At 33.5% G+C, this 13,457-nt stretch overlaps 1 protein-coding gene across 5 annotated transcripts in view; it reads right to left on the bottom strand.

The window, feature by feature from the left end:
- The window catches only part of STXBP5 (syntaxin binding protein 5), a 164,277-nt gene that overhangs the window by 39,299 nt on the left and 111,521 nt on the right, over window positions 1-13,457 (bottom strand). For 2 of the 5 annotated variants that reach the window (XM_045805295.2, XM_045805296.2), the window contains exons 20-21: window positions 9,420-9,479; window positions 9,275-9,322 (exon numbers count right to left, since the gene is read on the bottom strand). The exons of 2 other annotated variants lie outside the window; for them this stretch is intronic. In XM_045805295.2, the coding sequence (XP_045661251.1) occupies window positions 9,275-9,322; window positions 9,420-9,479 (108 nt within the window). The remainder of the gene's footprint in view (window positions 1-9,274; window positions 9,323-9,419; window positions 9,480-13,457) is intronic. One more of the 5 variants, XM_045805297.2, reaches the window with a different exon arrangement.

Below are 13,457 nucleotides of genomic sequence, written 5' to 3'. Positions count from 1 at the left end.
TGGGCTAATTACAGTATCTAAATCATTTTTCAGTCTGTTTCTACTAATTTTCTTATTCTTAATTATGGGTCACATTTTCCTACTTTTGATTTTGAATCTTTATTTCACATGCCTAGGAACTTTTGATTGGTTACAGGACAGAGTGGATAATGTGTTGAAGGGAGTCTGTATTATATCATCCACCTTAGTAGGTGTTGAGCTTTGCTCTGCCTGGCCATTAAATTACTGGTGGATCCTTGGTTTTATCAGGTTTGGTTTTCTTCTTTGTTAGGGTAGGTCTGTATCAGTTTGAATTTAGTTCTAGGATATGGCATTTATGCTAAGAAGTGATCCTTACTCTTAAGGAGCGGCCTTTCTGGGATATCCAGAAGGACCAAGGTGTTCAGCAAGGTCTAATGGCAGCAATTCCTGGTACTGCATGACTGCTGGTATCCTTGCCAGCTCTCAGACTCATAGCAGGTGGTTGCTACTAGGCCTTAGAGAGTCTTGCCCAGCTCATGTATAACTTTAGCCTGGAGTTGAACCTGAGTTAACCCTACACACAGACTTCTGTGAAGTCCCCTCTCTGCAGTTCCTTCCTCTCTAGAACACTATCTCACAAATTCTAGTCAATTTAGCAGCCCAGAACTCCACTCCCTGCTGCCTTAGCTTGGTAAGACTGCAGCTCCTCCTGAGTTCTACCCAACCTGCACTGCAACAGGAAAGTGTTCCATGGCAGAAACCTGGTCATGAAGCTCACCTCCTATTTTTCCTTTCTCTCAAGGATGGCAGCCCTAGACTACCTGTTGCTCAATGTCTAGAAAGAAGAGCCTAGATATTTTGACTAGTTTTACAGTTGTTTTCTGTGGAAGGCTAAGTCCCAAACCTAAGGTCTAAAGTTGAAATTTAGGCCATATATTTTTATGTTTTAATTTTGTGACTTCTAGGGAATATACTTATTTTCTGGTCTGTTTAGTTAACCTCCTTGATGGCAGGTCCACAACAGGGAGATCCACCTCTGGAAAACCTTTACTCAATCCTCCTAGCATATACTCTGCACCCTGGTATAATTCTGTGGATGAAGCAGTCATAGACTTTATCCACCAATTTTTGGTGATCGTATTTTTACTTCTTAGGAGTCTCAGAAGCACTTGCCAACCCAGTTACCTTGTAAGCTGATTTCATTGCATGTATAAAGAAACTTCTGCTCATGCTTTGAAGTTACTCAACTCCCATTGAGGCTTTCAAACTGAAGACATACAATTGAAATGAGTTCTTGGAAGACAAGTTGTCTTTCTCTTCTTCAACTGTGTCTTCTTCAACTCTTGCTCCTTGTACTCAATTTATCTTCCTTGATTTGAAATCTTCTGTCACTAGAGATTATAAACTAGTTCTCTTTTCCTATGCCTTTGTCCACAGCAGAAACGAGGGGAATGACAATAAAGTTTCTTCAATCTGAAGAAAACTGGTATCAGGTATGTCTTGGCAGGCTGTAAACCTGAGTCTCTACTCTCTTCTTATAAACTGGAATGAAGATATCAAGCTAACTGTCTGAGTAAGCAGTAAAGAGCTTCATTTGCTTGCTAGGAATAATGAAGTGATGTACGATCACAACAATCATGTCTGCAATGGTTTCAACAGCAAGGAAAGAAACAAATCTCAAGAGCACTGTTTAGACCTCCTTACCACAGATGACAGTTTTGTCATGGCAACTATACCAATCCCTGTAAAGTTTCTCAATTATGGAGATTCATATTGCTTCTCTGAAATTAAGCTGATGTTTTATAATTTTCCTTTTTCTATCTACTTTGTTCCGCATCTAATTTTTTTTTTTAAAGATTTTATCTATTTATTGACAGAGAGAGAGACAGCCAGTGAGAGAGGGAACACAAGCAGGGGGAGTGGGAGAGAAATAAGCAGGCTCCCAGCGGAAGAGCCCGATGTGGGGCTCGATCTCCAGAATTCCAGGATCACGCCCTGAGACGAAGGCAGACGCTTAACGACTGAGCCACCCAGGCGCCCCCACATCTGATTTTTCTATGGAAGGTTTCTTAAAAGAAAGGAAAACAGAAGTGTAACTTCTGCTTTTTGGAAAGTGACTTTTATAGGAAACAGTATACCAACAATAACAGGGAAAATGACTTATTATTACGGCAGTATGAAGATGCCAAAAAACCAAATTTTGTTTATACTGAGAGGTTCAATAATTAAAAAGAAGGTAACATATCAGTTTTTTCACCATCTGCAGAGATCCAATGCCACTTTTTTAAAGTAAAATGTTGAAATGTATCCATATCAAATTTTAAAAATCAGAGTAGTAACAAGACTAAAAATTAGCTTATAGGATATGGCAAAGATACCAACGGCAAAGTGAGATGAAGAAGTAGAAATTCTTGCCACTTATTACACATTATTTTAATAGCCATTAGAATTAATAATATCAATGTCTATCAATGTATATTTCCCATGTTAGAATATAAATTCCATGAGTTTGGAGATAAAAATTTATCCTGCAAAATTCTGCATCTGTGTATGTGTATTACACTTAACGTGTGGTCAATGACCATGCTGATGAATGAATAAATAAATGAATAAGCACAGTCACTGGAATTTTACTTCTACAGAAAGAAGCTTAATTTTCTCACAGATGAAATAAAGAAAAAAAGGGCAAATTAAACACAGGCCTATTCATCAAACAGATCACTTTTGATATATGGAACACATATACATTACCTGAAATGAAGGGGAATCTTTAAAGTATCTGTTAAAGATTCAGCTATAGCAAATTCTTCTAATTCTTGAACTCCTGTACCTTTAGTCTTCAATATTTTTCCCATTTCTATTTGCTTTCCGTAAATTCATAAAACTTATCGTCTAGGATATCATAATAAACTCTGCATTTTCTATAGCATAAAAGGTGTTACAAAAAAAAGGTGTATGCTGAACTGTTCCTCCAAAATTTGTATGTTGAAACATTAACCCTCAATACCTCAGAATATGAGGAATTTGGAGACAGGGCCTTTAAAGAGGTGATTAAGTTGAAATGAAGCCATTAGGGGTAGACCCTCATCTCAACTGACGGAAAGAGGAAATTTAAACACACAAACACCACAGTTGTGAAGAATAGAAGGAAGATTATAAAAGACTCAATGAAAAAGCGGCCACCTGCAAGCCAAGAAGAAATCAAACCTTTTAACACCTTGATCTTGGACTTGTAGCCTCCAGAGCTGTCCTAGAGGAAATAAATTTCTGTTGTTTCAGTCACCCAGGCTGTGGTATTTTGTTATGGCAGCTACTTGCAAACTAATACAAGTAATGGTAGAACATAAATTGCCACATTGTTATTTGGTTGTTTTGGTGAAAAAATTTAGATTTAGCCAGCTGGACTCAGCTCAGATAATCCCAACTTTGTTGGCAACATCCAAAGCATCATAGTCAGGAACCAGTTGAACATATGCCTTCTTCACTCCATTGGGCCTAATCAGGGTGTTGACCTTGGCCACATCAATGTCACAGAGCTTCTTCACAGCCTGTTTGATCTGGTGCTTTTTGTCTCTGCATCCACAATGAACACAAGTGTGTTGTTGTCTTCTATTTTCTTCATGGATGAGTCAGTAGTTAGGGGGAACTTGATGGTGGCATAGTGGTCAAGCTTGTTTCTCCTGGGGGTGCTCTTTCAAGAGTATTTGGGCTGCCTTTGGGGATGCAGTGTCTTGGGCCATCGGAATGCAGGTGACGTGCAGATTTTTTTTTTTTTTTTTTTTTTTTTTGTGACTGTGAACACCTTTCAGCACCACTTTCTTGGCCTTCAAAGCCTTTGCTTTGGCTTCAGGTTTGAGAGGGTCAGCGGCTTCCTTCTTCGCCTTCAGCACCATCTTCGTGAACAGGATTGCCACATTAACAGTTCTATTCAAACAATACTTGACAAAGAAAGTATTTCAGTGATTTAACTTCAATTGGACTAATTTACTTTATGTTAGGAATCAAACAATAAATTATTTCCAGAAAGATCATTTTACATTCTTCCAGTATAAGAAAAAGATGGTTCTATGGAGTAAGAAATGCATACATAGGAAGTACTATGATACAAAAGACAAACAGACTTTGCTGAGATTTTATTAGGAAATTTGACAGAAAATACATTCTGAAATAAAATTAAAATCCAATACACACTATGCTATACTCTTCAGATGTTAGTCATCCTGAAAAAAAGAAAAAGAATTAATTAGAAAACCTCAGACTTGTATAATGGTTTTTAAGTACCTGACTGTGAAATTTAGTTCTTCATAAATTAAGAGTAATTTTACCTGTAAAAATGGTACTACTGCACACTCGACTCATCTTCTCTTTCAAGATGAGCTTCTATTTTTCAGTAGCCATATTTGGATTAAATATAAAGATGAACGTCTATAGAAGTAACAGCCACACATTTGGGATTGAATAATGGGGAATATAAAGTAGAAATGTCAGTACTAATTTTTTATAATGAATTAGAATAATTTTATAACTTAAAATTCTACTTAATTAATTTGATACATACCTTTTTATTCACATGGCAAACTCCAAATGGACCTCTGAGAATTTCTTTTTCAACTTGTAAATATAAAAGAATTGGGAAGACAGCACAAGAAAAAGAGAACTTACAGCATGAGAGTGGAGATATGCTATAGTAAAATAAGAGTCAAGAGACCGGGATTCTGGTCCTGACTAGGTCATTACTGTGGGACATTACTTTGGATGTGCAACTTAACTTCTTTGAGGCTCAATATCTTTTCTTGAAAAATAAGGGGGCTTGAGCAGATTTAAAATTGTAGGATTTAATTAGTTAGTGATTTAGAAAATAATGACTAAGAACCTATTTAAGTTGCATTAGAACTCCTTAATTTAAAAAAGGAATCATTGGTCTTAGGTAAAAGAGAACTAATGAAAACAGTATTTAGACTAATGATCATTATCTTCATTTAAATTGACTTCAAAAATTACTTCAGTTTTTGCTAAAAAAGAAAATTAGTCATTACCCAAGTAACTGCTAACTCAGAGTCTGAGAAGTTAAAAGGACCATGGAGGTACAATCCTCCCTAGGTTTACAAATACCACCTGAAGAGTATCTATAGTGACTGGAGCTTGGAAGGTACTCATTAAATGGAGCCAAGTTTCTATTTGTTTTGGCTCAGTAAGTCACTGTATTTTTGAGTGTCTATATTTTAATCTCTAGTTATTATTTTCCCCCTCACAGCTTCATGTAATCATTTCTTCTATATGAAAATTAGTAATAATATGGGACATGGGCTTGTAGACCACCGTATCCAGCTAGAAATCTACTTTCACAGTGAAATAGAATCAATGAAATAGAATTAACAATCTTTAGAAAAGGTTGATCATGTAGTTTCAAAATCAACCAAACAATGCTAGCATCTGGACCATATTTTATTCATAAGGTATCACGAAAAATTTGATTAACAGTTTAACAAAGATACACATTTAAGGACTTTTTTTTTTTTTACAAACTTAACAAGAAGCTTTACAGAATTTTATATTTCCAAAGTTTTATAAAATATAAATAATAAGCAAATTAAAAATTGATAACTATTCTTATTTTCTAAATGATTTACAGAAATGGTTAATACTACAGGAAAGATTGATTTTGGAAATGCTCGTCACTAAGATTTTACTAACAAAAATTAATCAAGTTTAAACAGGCAAAACAAATCACTATATGTGTATTACATGCATATACCTTTCTTTAGGGATGCTGCAATTGCATTATATTCTGCTATATTTTTGCTGTTAAACTCACAAAACTAAAGTTATATCTTTTTAGGCTGCTCTTCCAATGCATGAACAAGGAAGTCACTGTCAGCATCATTTACCTGAGTTAGCTGTCAGCCAGGAAACAAGGAAGCTAGGCTTTGGGTAGATGGGTTAGGGTCTCTGCTCTTTGCTGTAGTTACTTTCCTTGAGTCTGGTCTTTGAGGAAGGTAGACTTCCAGGCACTGTATATTATGTTTGGGTGTTAGGCACCAACACGACAACCAAGATCTGGTGGTAGGGCAGAACTTAACAGGAACCATCTTTTTTTCTAGGTTACTATGTAGATAGAACAGGCCCATAACCAGAGTATCTAGTTACAAATCACACAATGGACTTGTTTTTGAATCCTTACAGACTTTAGTAAATTGTCTTAAGAGGTAATATACTACAGTGCTGAATGACAAACAGTGAAGTCAGACTACTTGGGTGGGAATCCTGGCTCTGTCATTTGCTAGCTGTGTAACCACAAGATACATTACTTACACTCTACCTCTCTTTTTCCTCATCTGTAAAACAGGGAAGTAATAGTAAGTAGCTCACTGTAGTCACATCAAATGGATTAAATAAGAAATATTACTTATAAAAGGCTGGCACGGCATGGTGTCAGAAAAATTGTAATTGTTAAGTATATATATATATATATGTTTTTAAAAAACTGTTATCATCTCAGCTATCTCAGCTGTACTGTTGGGCAGTAAAAAAGAGGCTGATTTTCCAAGCTTGGGTTAGAGTGTTAAGGAATGACATTTTGCACCTCACCCCTCCAATATCAGCAGCAATTACTTTCAAAGAAAAGGTGCAGCTGCGGAAACAAAGTTTTGGAGCCAAGACACTTCAGTCAGCCTTCCAAGCAAGTTGGCTTTCTTACTAGTGTCAATCTTCAGGGTCTAGGCTTAAATTCTTATGCCCTCCCTTACTAGGCCACTGCATCACTACAATTACAGTTGAAGCTATAAATGTTTGTAGACTGAGGAAGAGAGAGGTGATAATTTTATGAGGCTCAGAATACTTCAGGGGAAGTACAGGACTGGATGATAAGGAACACGGTGAGCTCAGAATGCTCAAGAAATCCTAGCACTTTTTAAAAAAAAATTTTATTTATTTATTTTAGAGAGAGACAGAGAGAGCACGGGGAGGGGGGCAGAAGGAGAGCAAGAGAGACAATCTCAAGCCAACTCCCCACTGAGTGGGGGCCCGATGTGGGGCTCAATCTCATGACCCTGAGATCATGACCTAAGCTGAAGTCAAGAGTCGGATGCTTAACCAACTGAGCCACCCAAGCACTCCTCAAGGAAACCTTTACTTTTTTTTTTTTTTTAAAGATTTTATTTATTTATTTGACAGAGACAGACAGCCAGCGAGAGAGAACACAAGCAGGGGGAGTGGGAGAGGAAGAAACAAGCTCCCAGCGGAGGAGCCCAATGCGGGGCTCAATCCCGGAACATCGGGATCATGCCCTGAGCCGAAGGCAGACGCTTAACGACTGCGCCACCCAGGCGCCCCAGAAACCTTTACTTTTGACACCATAATCTTTACACAGAAAACACGTCTTGACAGAGAGGTCTTCAGGAGAGTCTATGTATTTTTTCTCCTGATATTATTTTATATGTTTTTCAATAGCATATTTTATAACTCTTATTATAAAACTAGACACTAATGTAGAGAGAGAAACTCATTTTTTTAACTGTAAAAATTTTATAGTCAAAAATGGAGCAGTCTCCATATGAATGAAGAAAAAAACTGAGAAGTGAGTTTTCCTTTTACCTATGTTGGGATTAAAAACCACACTGAAAGATTACCACCAAAACCAAACAAAATTATATAAAAAAAAGGAGCCAGAGCAGTAGTTTCTGAAGAAGCAAAATAATTATGTATAACTGTGTGACTAACCTAAGTTTGAAAAACTGAATAAAGTTAACACGTTTCCCAAAAACTATAAATATAAAAACTGGCACGACAAAAAGAAAAACTTGCCAATAACATAAAAAGCAAGCAAGAACATCACCAAAGAACTTCCAATAATGTTCCTCATCTAAGAAATTTGTTAACTGAAGACTTTCAAATATTCAGGCTCAGATACTTCATGTTACATATTCTATTCAAAACACAGAAAAAAGAGAGGAGATAGTCACCACATTTAACAAAGCAAATACAACCCCAGGATCAAAAATCGGACAGAGAAATTATTTTTAAAAATTTAATTATATACACAAGGTTCCTTCATGCAAGGTAAAATCCCAGATAATTAAATTCTAAAAGTTCTTTGATTAAGGGTATGTAGGAAAGTCCCTTCTAACTTTTTACATTATATGACAATAAGTACTATTAAGAAAAAATATTAAAAAGATTTGGTTGAAAAAGTATTATGCTATAGTGCTAGTACATAATTAAAGTGATTTAACTATTACCAACTGATTCACTATAAAACCACAAAGAGATAATCAACTCGCCATATATGAAGAGCCCTTTGCCCAAGAATAAACCATCTTATTTTAAAAATGACCAGAGGTGCTAACAGTCAGCCAACGTTAATATGACTAAACAGGGTTCAATTTACAACATGCAGACAATATGGATGCTACTTCTGTTAAATTTTTGAAATTTAATTTGATTATATATTAAGCTTTATCATAAGAAAAGGTAAATCTATTTCAGCGGCCTTAGAAATGCATATCATTTAATATAATTCAAGGAATATATGGTAGGCATTTTGGAGGAAATAACATAATAACCGTATAATAAAAATTTTGTATTTAAATCAAAGATTTATTCTCTTTTTGTAAAACAGTGTTTCTCAAGCCTTTAAAAATCTTCAGAGAATATTCAAATTTCTATGACCAACCAAAAAATCTTAAGAGTTTGATTATGTCCTCAAATTTGATTCTATTTTGTCTTCCTATTTTAAACTGAAAACCTTGGACTGGGTAATTCATTTCAAAGTATATTCATAAAAACAGTCAAAGGATTAATATAAAATACTCTCCATCAATCATTTTTACTTGGGGGGAAGGGAAGAGTCTTAAGAAAATTCCCATTTAACTCAAGGGTAGTGCAGATTACAGAACAAAAGTCAATATTTTAGAGAACTATTTCCTTGAAATTGGGGATTTTGAAAATTTGAGAAAGATGGAATAAAGGTAGGAGAAAATACAAACAAAACTATAAAGGAAAAAGATCTCAAAATCTGGAAGTATAAAATTGTACTACTTATTGCATAAATTGAACCCTGCTTTATTTTAAATAAAGCAAAAATAAAAATAGAATTCACATTGTAAGTCAGAAGAAGAACTGCAATCCCAATTTAACTGATTTTTAATAATTACTGCCCCAATGAGTTTAGAAGAAACAGCCCAAGAGATTATTGTTTAGCACAGAAATAACAAATTAATATATACAAAATGCAATGCATTAGATCATTTTCTGGTGTTGAATAACACTGCATATAGCAAGGATTAGAAACAAAAGAGAAATTTCTATTTCCTACCTATATCACTGGCTACCATCTTGGAAAACTTTCTGCTTTTGGTCTTCACTGAAAATAATATTTTGATATAAAATGTCAAAATCTATTCAAAGTAAACTAAATGAATTAAACATAAAGAAAATACTTTAAAATAAAGATACTATACCCTTTTCTATAAAATTATTCATTTTTTGTTCATCATCTGAATTGTGTGGTGATGAAGAACCTACACAAACGAAGACAATGGAAGGAACAGGCACATCGTCAGTCACAAACACGGAGTTGTCATAGGGAAAAGTACAAACAAAATAATCTGGTAACTTCTAAGATAAGTTTCCATATTATTGGCCTCAAGAAAATGTCATGCGTACAATTAGTAACAACTCTTATAATATTACAGTAAGAAGAGCAAACAGTAGTGCATTATCTTTCACATTAGAGAGATCCCCAGTATATATAAATATTAACTTTAATCTATAACAATTTTTCCGTAAGTTACAACCATTTAGAAAAATCTTGGTATAGCTGTTAGAGAACAGATAAAGAAAAATATAGGCAGCAATTAACTGTTTCTGAAAGAAAATGCAAAAATTCTTTGACACTAGTTAACTGAATAAGCTTCATCTTGAACTAAGAATCCTGTGCAAGAAGTATAGTCAAAATTTATTTTAGGGTTAACTTTCTAGATACAAACTTCAAAATCATATAAATTCTATCATTACCAGAGAGATCTTTAAAATACTGAGAATAATACTTATAATTTTAGGTATGTTCAAATATTTACTTACATTTAATGAGGCAAGAAATATTTAACTTTATTCTGGCTGTGACTTTCAATAAGTTTATCTAATATTTTTATAATTAAGATTTTTTTAATAATATTTTTTATTATATTATGTTAGTCACCATACAGATTTTAGTTGCCTCTTTTCCTTAAAAAAAAGGTGTTTTTAACTTTTCATCGCATTTCTTTTCTAACAAAAATATTTTATTTATAAATGTAATCCTAAGTAGTATTCTAGTTGACAACTTTTGTTAAAGGATCTATTCTTTATAATAGCACATTTCAAATGATATCGCGCCCATAAATTTTCACAATCTCCTTGCTATAAATCAGTTTCCCTTTTCCAATAGCCCTTTATCTGTACACTTCCCTTATGACGTTCATCATTTAAAATCTCATATTTTAAAAAGTTTACACTTGTTCCACTGCACTGCACTTCTAAAAACTGGGCCCCCATTTGATTCATCTTTGCACCCCCCCTTGCACTCAGTAGAGTGCTTTGTATGCAGCAATCGCTAAGTAAACATTTGTTGAATGAATAAAAAGCTTTTCTGATAGAAGCAAATACCTGAAACATAACTGGAAGTAAATAAAAAAGTCTTTCTGTACTGTTTTTCTCTTTTATCCCAGTGAAAGTACTGAACCTTAATAAATAAGGTCAAAGTTTGACCTTCTCTTCCCCCAGAAAAATCATACTTTCTTTGGCTAAGTGGAAAATATCCTTGGAATCTCTCCATAGACCAAGTAAAACCTGCAACATTGGCAGCATCCAATTACTTCTATAATAGTCTTAAAAGATTACTCTTTAAAAATGATGTTATTTTTGCTAAGTAGCATTTATGGATCCTCATAAATCCTTTATCAAAAAATATCACATAAGTAACACTGGATTCAGTGATATTTTCAGGAATAGAAATGCGTATACTTGTTTTTCAAAGAAGATAATAGTTATGTTATAAATATTTTAAAATATCACAGTCACCTCTGATATTAAATAGCCACAGGAATGTAAAAAATTATTAATACTTTTTTATTTGATATATTTCATCTTAGAGCAATAGCTACATATCTAAATATGAATATAAAATTATACAAATGTTTTTTAGTATTTCCAAAAGAAATTTCCAACATAAGCCATAAATGTAAAGAAAAGACTTATTTTTCCCAAAACTGAAAATTCCTACCATTGGTTTTCAGAATTTTTGTCAAAGTTCCAAAAATGCTTTCAGCATATCCCACTTGAATATATTTACCAAATAATTATGATTAAATAAACATAGAAAATATTTACAGCTTCTTGTTTTTTTTCTAGGGCACATGGCAACTCCTGAAGGCAGCATTTATATAATGGTCTATGTGGCCCTGGGTTTCCTTCAAACTGAAATAACCTAACAAATGTTTTTATTATTTTCACATATGCACACACACACACACACACACACACACACACACACACACACATTTCTGATGCAGTACTAAAACAAAATTCCAATATTATTAAAGTGCTCAGTAAAGCAATCTGAGTTCTTTGAAATGCAGAGACCAAATGGAGATAGCAGAAGTTATTTCTTATGTTAATTCAGGATGACAGAATTTAATATTCTATTTCAGAGACACTGCTGGTTTATTTAAAAACAAATGAAAAAAACAAACTATATTCATTACTTGGATTTTCTCAGGATGCTTTTTGAATTGAGCTTTGATACTGATCAGCTAAACTGCTGAGATTACCAATTTTGATTATGGGACTTAAATGCTTTCCAAAAAGTTGCTCATTTATATTATTATTTTGAATAAACACATTGATTTTGATAAAGGTTGTATGGCCACTTTTCATTTTTATAATAGTGGTCCTCCTCTTAGTATTTAGGAGTGACTAAGTTGAACTCCCAACCCACTTTTACATGTTTTTTCTTCTCTCATGATACATTGTTTTCTATTAACTATATTGGTTTTATAATTTATATTGTATCACTTAACTATTTATTTATATCCTACCACACTGCAGAAAGTATTAAGGCTAGTAATTTAATTACTACTTTCGATGGTTTTAATAACATCATCACCTTGTGGTTCTTCTGATTCATCTCAAACTTACCCCACCTGTTTTTCTTTTTTTGACCATCCTAAATTAGTAGAATTTGCATGTATTGGTGAGAGGAATGATACTAAATTATTCTTTTATTTCCGAATGCTAACAAGAATGAAGGCAAAAAAGTTACAAATGTGCAAAGAGTAAGACAATTGGCCCAAGATGGGTAGCAAGAATTACTACTATTTTAAAATGGACAAGTAGTGAAAGACACAGCTGTTAAGAATGTAGTGTCAAAGGATTAGTTTTTCAGAATTTTATTCTAGTTTCTAGTGTATGTTTAGTACATATGAGTGACATCTATCTCCTGCTCTATGAAACATGTTTCAGACACAACTACTATCTACTAAAGTTTGATTTGTTTTTTATAAAGCTGTCTTTTCTGATATGCAGGAATGCATACAATTCTTCAGAAAATTCTTATATCTTTCGGGGCATAATCAAAGACTAAACTAAATAAGTTAAGAGTTTTCTATCTAAGATCAGAATTTCTGATTTAGCAATGATTTCTGCAGTCATAGTTTTACTTTGCAGTTCAAACTCACTGAAACAATACCTAGTGTCATATAAATTTCTGTATGTTAAAACTATATGTCCTTTCACGTGGATCAAAAAATAATATATTTGAAAATGTTCAAAAATGTTTGAGTTTCTCAGAGAAAGATTTGGAGGGTTTCTACTTTTATGCACTTTTTATATTTAAATACTCAGATTTTAATATACTTAAATACTTATCTATAATTACCTCTTGTTGGCTATTCCAAATTGATAGATGTATATACCTATTCATAGTTTGGCTTAGGATAATGAGGAGTATTAATTTATTTGGGCTGAGTCTTGTTAAAACACTTTTGATGGTCATTTAATATATTAAAGAATAATTACATGTCCAAATTATTCAGTCTGGCTTTTAGCCTTAACATATTGACAACTGCATTCATATGGCCTTTAGAGACGGTAAGAAGATTAGAATACTATTGTAGGTAGATGGACAACGAACAGCAATAATGAAAAGATACTACAGCTCTAAATTCCAAATTCAGAAATAACTCTAGTTCTGTAAGATCAGATGTACAGTTATTTGCTCCATATTTCTCATTCAAACTTTACTGTACCAACATTCAGACTTAACGTTAGGTGTTAATTACATAATTCCTATAGCTCCATGTTCCATTAATGAGTGAATTTAAATATGAAATTTAAAGATTAAGAAAACCAGAAGGTAGATATATCTTAAGGGATAATTTGTGCAATATCAGGAAAATGCAATTTCAAAAACAAAACATCACAAAAGCTTTTACAGTTCTATGTCTAATAAAATGCTAAAC

The sequence above is a fragment of the Ursus americanus genome, chromosome 11 (assembly GCF_024610735.1).
Source record: "Ursus americanus isolate L20-20 chromosome 11, mUrsAme1.1.p, whole genome shotgun sequence".
Taxonomy (NCBI): domain Eukaryota; kingdom Metazoa; phylum Chordata; class Mammalia; order Carnivora; family Ursidae; genus Ursus; species Ursus americanus.
Note: the sequence above shows the minus strand (reverse complement) of the source record. Positions and strands in the feature narration are given on the sequence as shown.